The sequence below is a fragment of the Thalassophryne amazonica genome, chromosome 13, assembly GCF_902500255.1.
Source record: "Thalassophryne amazonica chromosome 13, fThaAma1.1, whole genome shotgun sequence".
NCBI lineage: Eukaryota > Metazoa > Chordata > Actinopteri > Batrachoidiformes > Batrachoididae > Thalassophryne > Thalassophryne amazonica.
This window is the reverse complement of record NC_047115.1, coordinates 83,360,861-83,372,933: the sequence shown is the minus strand read 5'-3', so window position 1 is coordinate 83,372,933 and position 12,073 is coordinate 83,360,861. Positions and strand designations below refer to the sequence as shown.

The 12,073-nt window shown below is 39.3% G+C and overlaps 1 protein-coding gene across 1 annotated transcript in view; it reads right to left on the bottom strand.

Moving 5' to 3' along the window:
* LOC117522783 (serine/threonine-protein kinase 32C-like) overlaps window positions 1-10,768 on the bottom strand; it is a 289,895-nt gene extending 279,127 nt beyond the window's left edge. Inside the window, exon 1 of the mRNA XM_034184170.1 lies at window positions 10,422-10,768. Coding sequence (XP_034040061.1) covers window positions 10,422-10,503 — 82 coding nt within the window. The 5' untranslated portion in view covers window positions 10,504-10,768. The remainder of the gene's footprint in view (window positions 1-10,421) is intronic.
* Window positions 10,769-12,073: the final 1,305 nt, after the last annotated feature.

Below are 12,073 nucleotides of genomic sequence, written 5' to 3'. Positions count from 1 at the left end.
CAATGCAACAACACAGCTAGATTGGTATATTAACAGTAAATTGTACAGTGATGCTGCTGGACAGAAATCTTCAGTGGTCTCAAACTACTGATACTTCACTTTAGATATCTACCAGTTCATAATTACTCTTAAAGGTTTTTGGCACATTTAATGTGCTGAAGACTTTTGCACAGCAATGTAAATGTTGGCAGTTCTGGGGTGTGCAGCCAGTACATTCTGAGTGCCGGTCCCAAGCCCGGATAAATGAGTAGGGTTAGGGTTGAGACTGAGATGGTTTGGACATGTGCAGAGGAGGGACCCAGGGTATATCGGGAGAAGTATGCTGAGGATGGAGCCACCAGGCAGGAGAAGAGAAAGGCCAAAGAGGTTTATGGATGTAGTGAGGGAGGACATGCAGGTGATTGGTGTGACAGAGGAAAATACAGAGGACAGGGAGAGATGGAAACAATTGATCTGCTGTGGTGACCCCCAACAGGAGCAGCCGAAAGAAGAAGAATGTAAATGTTGGCAGTTCAACACTGTTGCTGACAAGCCTCCCTTAGGTCATCCTGAAACAGAATCTACACTCAACAAAGGCTGTTTTGTGATTTAATGGGGTTAGGCCTCACATTGGTGGTAAAAATGTGTGTTTACATCACGTACACAGCCTGTAGGCAAAGGCATGAAAATTAGTATCTTTTTCCTCCTGCAAAACCTAAGGAAACATGGCACTACCTTTATCAGAAAATGCCTGCATAAATGCTTTGAAATAGGAACTATTTGAAGAGTTAATTGCATAATTAAAAGAAGATTATTGTAATACATGAAAGTAATGTTAATTTATGATATCTTGTTGCTGCATGGAAAATAAGCCTCTTTGGAAGTGCACCAACTAATCTCTGCAATGAAACTATTATGACAAAAATCCAATGTTATTCCACAGCTATCATCAAGTTGCTCCCCAAGTTACAGGAAAAACTTGAGGAAAGTGGGTCACTTCACTGCAGGGATGTGGTCATATGGCCTGAGCCTCTTCTTACATACAAGGATAACCCAATTAAGCTTACTCCATTTTTGTCAATGGCGGTCAAGAAAAGTAACTAGCACAAATTCAGATTAATACAGAAAAGGACAACACAGACAAAGGCCCACATTAGTGTATTAATATTTACAGAGGTGCACTTGGACAGATGTGTTTGTTTACAGCTGTTGTGACTGAGAAAAACCCAAAGTGTCATGAATGAATCTCTCATGGCTGAGATGATGCATTTCACCCATTTATTTACATATTGTGAGGACAGAGCATACCTCATATTTTATGGCCAAATCTAGACAATTCTCATGTTATAATATCATTATCAAGCAGGTGGTACTTAAGTGGTGTGTAAACAGGGCTGTACTTAGTGATTTTTTTTGTGTTTATTATAATTATGCTTTATTCATTTAACTGATTATTCTGTTAAATAAAACAAAATCAAAGTGCTTAGCAGCAGATTAAATTACAGACCAATGATGCACATAGACACAGACTGTTGGGTTTCCAAAGCTGAAAGTTATTCATTTCCATCATGTGGCCACCAAGAGGAGCTCAACATGATTTGACTACATGGAGGCATATCATGCAACAAACACTGTACTGATTCACACCTCAAACTGCCACCTACTTGAACAAAGAATCTGCACATTCTACAACAATTGCATTGCTTTTTTCATGATTCCTCTCCCTTTCAGTTTTACAGATGCAATAACCAATGTACTTGAAGATAAAGGTAACATTATGGTCTGTAGTCTCATATGTTCTTGCTGCTGAGTGTCCGGGTCATTACCACATGACAGGGCATTGAAAAAGAAGATGTACATCCTATACAAATGCCAGATGCCAGTCAGACAGACACAGGTTACTTCCCCAGCTGAGGCTTGTACCCATTTACAGATGGGTGGACTGACACTATGTAGATTAAGTGTCTTGTCCAAGGACACAAAGAGGTAGCATGAGCTGGATTCAAACACAGGTCTACTTAATGGCAGGCCAGCTCCACTCATTCACCTGTTCCACATATGGAAACAAGGGTGCAACATTTACGTAGGGCGGTAACAAAGTGCATTGATACGTATAACCAAAATATTTGCTGCCATTGAAAGGAATTCAAAATGCCAAACATTATTATATGTTGGTTGGACTGTCAGCAGAACAACCAACCAACCAGAGAACAACCAAGATAATAAGTTTTATTTGTTATCAGTTAGTGGAAATTAGCAAAGGATGTAGTCGACAACCACAGTAAAATCTGGCCACCACAACAAAGCTACCCATCACTGAAAAGCACACGGTCACAAGTAAAGCATTTCAGAAGATATAATCATGAATGTGCATGTCTTTGTGAAGGCTTTTTATGTTTGGATTTGCCGATGGAGATTCACCAAAAAAAAAAAAAAAACAACATTCCCCACACAACAGTGAATATCTGAATTTGTGCAAAACATACACCATACTGCAATTATGCCAACTGATACAAAAGAGCCATACAGCATATTCCGGTGATCAATAAGGTGTTTTTTGTTTCTTTATTGGTCAACATGGATTTCAGCCAATCATCGACCATTATGCCATCTAAGCACGGGCATTTGAAGTGATGTCAGAGTAGATGACTGACTGAAGTTTCCACCATTCATCTGTCACGATATAATTTAAGTGCAGACATATGATAACTACAGCAGCGGTGGTGGCCGAGTAGTCAGTGCACTTGATTTCAGTGCAGAAGGCTCCCAGTTCAAATCCCACCTGGGGACCCTGAGTGAAAAACAAGGGAACAGCTGTAGTTAACATGATAACTACATCGTGACTGTGGCGAGTGGCATCTTAGTGAAATACTAATATCAGCAGTACTTTTTGCAGCCTATGCTGATTTTTGCAAAGTATTTGATTCTGTTCCTCAGTCTCCTCTCTGAGACATCCTGAACATTCACAGGATTTCTAACAAGGTGCTGGATGTTCCAGCTGCCCTTTGCACAAGCACTGTGAGTGCTAAAGCAAAGCAAGAGCAGAATCTTCAACTTCTTCCCAGTGAACCCTGGAGGTCATCAGACGCACTGTGGTTCTGACACGGGCTGGGTGCTAGGGTAGAGTGAGGAAATTTACTGGCCTTAACTTTTGGGAGGAAGCTGTGATCTTTGTGGAATCAATGTAGAGTGAGGTGTCTGAGTTTGCCATTATCCTGAATCAAGAGTAGATCTAGTCATTCAGTGACTTCCTGGTCATCAAAAGTGTATCTGTATGCTGTGAAGTTCTCAAATTTGTAGAAAGAATTATTAACCTCTCCAGTGACATTTATGTCAGCATCTGAGGTTGAGAGATGGCTGGGAAGAGCTTATAGAGTCATCAGGTTGCTGAACAGAAGTGATTGGTGATGATGCCTTTGCAGAATAAGAAAGTCGTTACAGTCCTGGTGGTCACTGTCTTACTGTATGGTTGGGAGACTTGGATGCCAAACAGTAATCTAAGGTGGAGATCAACTGTAAAGGAGATTTAGGTATCTCTTTGGTGCTCCTCGACTTTGGATGATACCACTCGAATGAATGTGTCAAATGAACAGTTACAAGGGAAGACTCGGGTGAAGAGTGCTATTCACAGGGTGAGAAAATGTTAGCTACAACATGTTGGCCATGTCAAGCTTTTCTCTGGGCATGACACAGTGCGCAGGTGCCCGTAGAGGACCCAAGCAAATGAAAAAGGCAGAGTACACTCATATTACACACAGCTGTGGCATTTTGAGAAGTGTGTATGGACCAGCTGTCTGCCCTGGGTTGTGCACACGGCACCTTCACATGCTCCCAGATGCGACGCAAGGTTTGGAGAGCTCTGCTACTCACAGGATTAGATGGTATATTTGGCTTACTTCAGCAATCATATGACCTTCTCTGTAAATTACATATTGGTGAGGCATCCATCGCAAGTCTCTCAGTATAAACTGTTGGGAGAGCAGCTGGAATGTGATAAGTGGAAGTCTGACCCTGGAGCAACAACCATTTAGTGTTGACAGATTATTGTCTTTACTACATAAAAAAGTAAACATTACTTGTACATATACATATATATATATACATATATATACATACATATACATATATATACATACATATACATACATATATATATATATATATATATATATATATAAAACCCCTGGCAATAATTATGGAATCACCGGCCTCAGAGGATGTTCATTCAGTTGTCAAATTTTGTAGAAAAAAATTTTGTAGAAAAAAAGCAGATCACAGACATGACACAAAACTAAAGTCATTTCAAATGGCAACTTTCTGGCTTTAAGAAACACTATAAGAAATCAGGAAAAATAATTGTGGCAGTCAGCAATGGTTACTTTTTAGACCAAGCAGAGGGAAAAAAAATATGGACTCACTCAATTCTGAGGAATAAATTATGGAATCACCCTGTAAATTTTCATCCCCAAAACAAACACCTGCATCAAATCAGATCTGCTCGTTAGTCTGCAACTAAAAAGGAGTGGTCACACCTTGGAGAGCTGTTGCACCAAGTGGACTGACATGAATCATGTCTCCAACATGAGAGATGTCAACTGAAACAAAGGAGATGATTATCAAACTCTTAAAAGAGGGTAAATCATCACACAATGTTGCAAATTATGTTGGTTGTTCACAGTCAGCTGTGTCTAAACTCAGGACCAAATACAAACAACATGGGAAGGTTGTTAAAGGCAAACATACTGGTAGACCAAGGAAGACATCAAAGCATCAAGACAGAAAACTTAAAGCAATATGTCTCAAAAATCAAAAATGCACAACAAAACAAATGAGGAACGAATGGGAGGAAACTGGAGTCAACGTCTGTGACCAAACTGTAAGAAACCGCCTAAAGGAACTGGGATTAACATACAGAAAAGCTAAACGAAAGCCATCATTAACTCCTAAACAGAAAAAAACAAGGTTACAATGGGCTAAGGAAAAGCAATCGTGGACTGGATGAAAGTCATATTCAGTGATGAATCTCGAATCTGCATTGGGCAAGGTGATGATGCTGGAACTTTTGTTTGGTGCCTTTCCAATGAGATTTATAAAGATGACTGCCTGAAGAGAACATGTAAATTTCCACAGTCATTGATGATATGGGGCTGCATGTCAGGTAAAGGCACTGGGGAGATGGCTGTCATTAAATCATCAATAAATGCACAAGTTTACGTTAATATTTTGGACACTTTTCTTATCCCATCAATTGAAAGGATGTTTGGGGATGATGAAATCATTTTTCAAGAAGATAATGCATCTTGCCATAGAGCAAAAACTGTGAAAACATTCCTTGCAAAAAGACACATAGGGTCAATGTCATGGCCTGCAAATAGTCCGGATCTTAATCCAATTGAAAATCTTTGGTGGAAGTTGAAGAAAATGGTCCATGACAAGGCTCCAACCTACAAAGCTAATCTGGCAACAGCAATCAGAGAAAGTTGGAGCCAGATTGATGAAGAGTACTGTTTGTCACTCAATAAGTCCATGCCTCAAAGACTGCAAGCTGTTATAAAAGCCAGACGTGGTGCAACAAATACTAGTGATGTGTTGAAGCGTTCTTCTGTTTTTCATGATTCCATAATTTTTTCCTCAGAATTGAGTGATTCCATATTTTTTTCCCTCTGCTTGGTCTAAAAAAGTAACCGTTACTGACTGCCACAATTTTTTTTCCTGATTTCTTATAGTGTTTCTTAAAGCCAGAAAGCTGCCATTTGAAATGACTTTAGTTTTGTGGCATGTCTGTGATCTGCTTTTTTTCTACAAAATTAAACAACTGAATGAACATCCTCCGAGGCCGGTGATTCCATAATTTTTGCCAGAGGCTGTATATATATATATATATATATATATATATATATATATATATATATATATATATATATATATATATATATATATATATATATATATATATATATATATATATATATATATATATATATATATATATATATATATATCTGATCATGTGCAGCCGATGTACATATTTAAAGCTGTGCGGCCTTTCAAATTTCACAAAACTGACAAAATGTAGTTTCTACCGAAATCCAAACATTATAATGTAGGTTTATTTTTGTAACATGTTGCAAAATTACAGCTCATTTTAATGAAGAGAACATACTTATCCAGGGGGGAATTCCAGAGCAAATATTTTATTTTCTTTCTTATGCTGTCGTACAGGTAAACTTCAGGCGGTAGCACATGCGCATATGTGTTTTACGTTTTGTGATTACTTGTGACCTGACCCACTTGCTCAGTCCACATTTCTGGAGTGTAAGATGTCTTGAAAATCATTTCAGAGGAATTAACTGGTTTCAAAAACAGTGTCGTTAGACTTAGAAGTGTTTATTTCTCACTAACTTTTGCAAAATATATGAGAAGATTTATAGAGAAATAAATTGTTTCAGAGCGTTTTCCGCCATCTTGGTTTATTTTTTGGGTGAGCAGTCAGCTGAAGTCACTTTCTTTATGCTGATTGGCAGTTGCCATGTCCTTACCAGCATCTTTTACACAGACGTGCCATAGGAAGCCCTCACATGACCTATGGCATCACTACCAAATGTAAGACATGCATTGCTTGAATTTCTCCCCTTCAGGGGAAGAAATTCTAATGGGGTGATGGCCAGGCGGGTAAGTGTGCCTGTTTCCAGTGTGGAAGGCTCCTGCTTCAAATCAACTTGCAGATTCCGAGTGAAAACCATGAAGCAGCTGAAGGGACTTAAGAGGAGAAATTCTAAATTGGTGCAGGAGAGCATGGATTTTGATCATATTGGCAATATCATATTAGGAATCCCTTATTTAAATGCCAATGAATAAGATTATTGTGGTGCCAAAGAATATTCCTTGTACAACTTGAATCTTTAAAAACCCAGAGGCTGTGCAACTTTAAATCATGTACAGATTAGGACTAATTTATTAGCCCACCATATGAAATTTGTCATTTTTGAAAAAAATATTCACAAGTACTTTTTTAACAGAGTAAGGAATTTTCAAGACAGCATTTCAAAACATCCTAGTTTCATTTTGGATGCTTATATATAATATATAAAAGGTGCCCTGACACTTGCACAACTTTGATCCATGCACTTGCATGCACATCGTCATGACAACCCCACCCGCTGTGTTCCCAGCTGGACACATCGCTTTGTTCCACCGGCTGCCACGCGCTCTGGACGCTGCATATATAAGATAATTATTTCTTAGCAGATTAATCATTTTCTCTGCAAGTTGGCTGCTGAAAACAGCTCTAATCGCTTCCTGAATCACAAAGGACCGCTCCAGCTGAATTACAGGGATGTGCCTTTCTGGCTAGTCGGGGAAATTTCTACAGCCTCTTTTCACATAATAGCAGGTTACCAGCCCACAGCCATCTTTAGCATTTTGCTTGAAAAAGTGTCATAATTTCAGCTGCAAGTGGAGTTTGACAAATGTGAGAGTGCTGCGCATGTAAGTCATGTAAGTCAGCAAGACCCTTGCACCTATGAAGGTTGCGCTCGACATTCGTTAGAATGTCACGTGGCATTCCAGCGGCACTCACGTGAGGACATTTTCACCGCAAGTCTGTGCAATACTCAGCTGACATTTGGGCGACAGGTGCTAACACGTCATTAGTACCAATTCAATGAGATATAAACTGAGAATTTGTTGTGAATTTGTGGCAAAATGTGCAAATTAGAGACAAAGTCTCATTTGGTATCTCCAACTACTCCCCAAAAGTCACTTCCCATTTTGTTTTTGGCATGATGCCTTCTCAAGTCATAGCTCAAATCCAAACTGAAGTTCATATACGGTGTATAAATTGGAAGATAACCCTCAGTTTTAACTTCATTTTACAAGGTCTGAGCATTACACAGTTAAAGCACACCATTGCACAACAGTGGTTTTTAGTGTGTTTCAACAAAAAGGTCACTTCTTAATTCAATTCAATTTCAATTTTTGTTTTTTTATATAGCGCCAAATCACAACAAACAGTTGCCCCAAGGCGCTCTATATTGTAAGGCAAGGCCATACAACAATTATGTAAAACCCCAACGGTCAAAACGACCACCTGTGAGCAAGCACTTGGCTACAGTGGGAAGGAAAAACTCCCTTTTAACAGGAAGAAACCTCCAGCAGAACCAGGCTCAGGGAGGGGCAGTCTTCTGCTGGGACTGGTTGGGGCTGAGGGAGAGAACCAGGAAAAAGACATGCTGTGGAGGGGAGCAGAGATCGATCACTAATGATTAAATGCAGAGTGGTGCATACAGAGCAAAAAGAGAAAGAAACAGTGCATCATGGGAACCCCCCAGCAGTCTACGTCTATAGCAGCATAACTAAGGGATGGTTCAGGGTCACCTGATCCAGCCCTAACTATAAGCTTTAGCAAAAAGGAAAGTTTTAAGCCTAATCTTAAAAGTAGAGAGGGTGTCTGTCTCCCTGATCTGAATTGGGAGCTGGTTCCACAGGAGAGGAGCCTGAAAGCTGAAGGCTCTGCCTCCCATTCTACTCTTACAAACCCTAGGAACTACAAGTAAGCCTGCAGTCTGAGAGCGAAGCGCTCTATTGGGGTGATATGCTACTACGAGGTCCCTAAGATAAGATGGGACCTGATTATTCAAAACCTTATAAGTAAGAAGGAGAATTTTAAATTCTATTCTAGAATTAACAGGAAGCCAATGAAGACAGGCCAATATGGGTGAGATATGCTCTCTCCTTCTAGTCCCCGTTAGTACTCTAGCTGCAGCATTTTGAATTAACTGAAGGCTTTTTAGGGAACTTTTAGGACAACCTGATAATAATGAATTACAATAGTCCAGCCTAGAGGAAATAAATGCATGAATTAGTTTTTCAGCATCACTCTGAGACAAGACCTTTCTAATTTTAGAGATATTGCGTAAATGCAAAAAAGCAGTCCTACATATTTAATATGCGCACTGAATGACATATCCTGATCAAAAATGACTCCAAGATTTCTCACAGTATTACTAGAGGTCAGGGTAATGCCATCCAGAGTAAGGATCTGGTTAGACACCATGTTTCTAAGATTTGTGGGGCCAAGTACAATAACTTCAGTTTTATCTGAGTTTAAAAGCAGGAAATTAGAGGTCATCCATGTCTTTATGTCTGTAAGACAATCCTGCAGTTTAGCTAATTGGTGTGTGTCCTCTGGCTTCATGGATAGATAAAGCTGGGTATCATCTGCGTGACAATGAAAATTTAAGCAATACCGTCTAATAATACTGCCTAAGGGAAGCATGTATAAAGTGAATAAAATTGGTCCTAGCACAGAACCTTGTGGAACTCCATAATTAACTTTAGTCTGTGAAGATGATTCCCCATTTACATGAACAAATTGTAATCTATTAGACAAATATGATTCAAACCACCGCAGCGCAGTGCCTTTAATACCTACGGCATGCTCTAATCTCTGTAATAAAATTTTATGGTCAACAGTATCAAAAGCAGCACTGAGGTCTAACAGAACAAGCACAGAGATGAGTCCACTGTCCGAGGCCATAAGAAGATCATTTGTAACCTTCACTAATGCTGTTTCTGTACTATGATGAATTCTAAAACCTGACTGAAACTCTTCAAATAGACCATTCCTCTGCAGATGATCAGTTAGCTGTTTTACAACTACCCTTTCAAGAATTTTTGAGAGAAAAGGAAGGTTGGAGATTGGCCTATAATTAGGGCTTAAGGGGGCTAATAATTTGGACCCTGGAAGTTTTTTGTTTTGTTTTGTTTTTTTTGGGGGGGGGGGGGGGGGTGAAATAATTTTGTTTCCTTGTAAAAGTAAAATAATGTCAGCATCCAAAATAAAACTAGAATGTGTAGAAACGGTGTGTTGGAAATTCCTCTGTCTGTTAAATTTGGAAATTTTTGAAGATTACTTTTGTCCTTATCTGTAAATTCAACAGCCCTTTTCCAGTGCAACTGGGTAACAATTACAAAAAATAACAATAATAAATTGAGACTTTTGTTTGTTTTTCTATTCATTTGTTCATTTTTAAAGCGATTTCTGCAGCTTGGTGAGGTTCTTTCATGCCTAAATAAAAGTCTTCCATTTGGCTGCTGTTTGAACAGGAACGTTGGGACATTTTAATTCAGATTTAGTTAAAGGGGCGGCTCAAACTGCATTACCTAACAGATATATAACATTGCATTTAAAAAATAAAGAAATGAAAACAACAACTCTGCTTAAACTCCACAGTAAAAAAGTAATAATAATTAATTTTATAAAATCACAACCAAGAAGTCAACCATTGACCAAGCGTTGATCATTTCATTACACCATTCATTAAGAACAACCAATCAGCTGTTTAGAAACAGAAGCGGTGAAGGGTTTTTTTTTTTTTTTTTTTTTTTTTTTTTTTTTGGAATATTTTTATGGAAGTCACGCTTTACTTTAAGCCACTTACCATCTTCCTTTTCATCGAAAACTGGTCTTTTTGAAGAACTATTGGCTCCCATCCTCTTCTTCCACTTGCCCCAGTGAAACATTGATGCTCAGATAGCATTCCTCGCCTTTGGAAGAGAAACTACAGCTGTGTGTCGGACTCCCTCCTCAAAAAGCACAAGTAACAAGAAGCCAACATATTTCAGCCCGCGCCGCCTCCTTTATCCCTCCGGACGGAATTCTTTCAACTCTTTAATAGCCAACAGAGCTCAAGTGCGACAAAATAATGTCGCGGCCAGGCTGCGCCGGTCTGTCACCGCTGGACGGCGAAAGAAGCGCTCAGTAAACGTTCCTACAGCCTTCCGGGAGCCTGACGGAGAGATTTGTGTTTGTCGGCGCCCGGAGTAAGCGCTGCGTCAAGTGCGTCAGAGTTACGCTCAACCCAACAGGAAGTCCAGCCGTTTTACCTGAAAAATAAAAGCTTGGCCAACCTGAATCGAGCCGCAGCAGCACGACTGAAGACGAACAGCTCAGAGGCTCGTTGCTGCGGTGAGACTGTAAGTCAGTTAGTTAATATTGGAACACAAAATGGTCCAGTTCAGCACATTTATTTCAGACTTTTCCTTTGCAAATATGACGTTGTTTTTGAAGTAGCAACCGGATGCTGTACTAATAGATGGTGACTAAATGACAGTTTTGAGAGTAGTGACCGCTCTGACTGAAGCGAACAAAGGATGATTTTGTGTGCGGACAGTCGCTTAATTGTATTCATCGCAAATTAACTTCTGTTTAATTAACCCAAAATCTCATTGCAAACCGGATGGGTGGTTGTTCGACCAAATCGTGTAACCTGATTTGAAATGTAGAATTTAAATAAATTGGCAAGGTGAGGTTTTTGTTAAAGTCACAGTTTACAACATGCTGTGAAGATGAATTCAAACTAAGACATGCAAGTTGATTCCTGCTGAAGTACATAGAGACCTGTTCAGTCTGACAGTGCACATACACAGCATGCCCCCCGACCCCCCCAAAAAATTGCACAGTCATTTTTATGATAACAAGAAGGTGCACAATCTCCTCCCACCTCCAACACTGCAAAAAGATAGTGAGGCAACTCTGCACAAAACAGTAAGTTATCATAACTTAATTAATTATACAACATAAAAGTGGCAAATATATACAATCTGACTCCATTCAGATGGAAAAAAGATATATTTTCAGTAAAAAATGATGTTGAGGCAGGTTTAACACAAAGAGTGAGAAAGATAATAATTTGGTTAATGTGATGATGCCTGGAGAGAATTTGAACATAAACTGCTTTGATTAACTGGATAGGGGGGAGGCTTTAAAAATACACCTTTGTTTTTTCTTGAAAAAGTACATGTAACAATTTTCAGAGGCAATAAACTCATACATACAAACATGCATTAAGACACACATGCACACACACAGGATAAACACATTCACACACACACACACAGGCTCTTGGTCGATGCACACATTAAATGAACCTTTACAACATTTTTTTTTAATCAGTTAACCACAACCAGTACAGATCCATGTACACAGGTACCATCACACACACTAAAACAAACAAACACATACACACGTACATGAAAATGATGAAGTCGGCTTCCATCCATGGAAGCCATGTGGGATGGAAGCCGTGTGGGA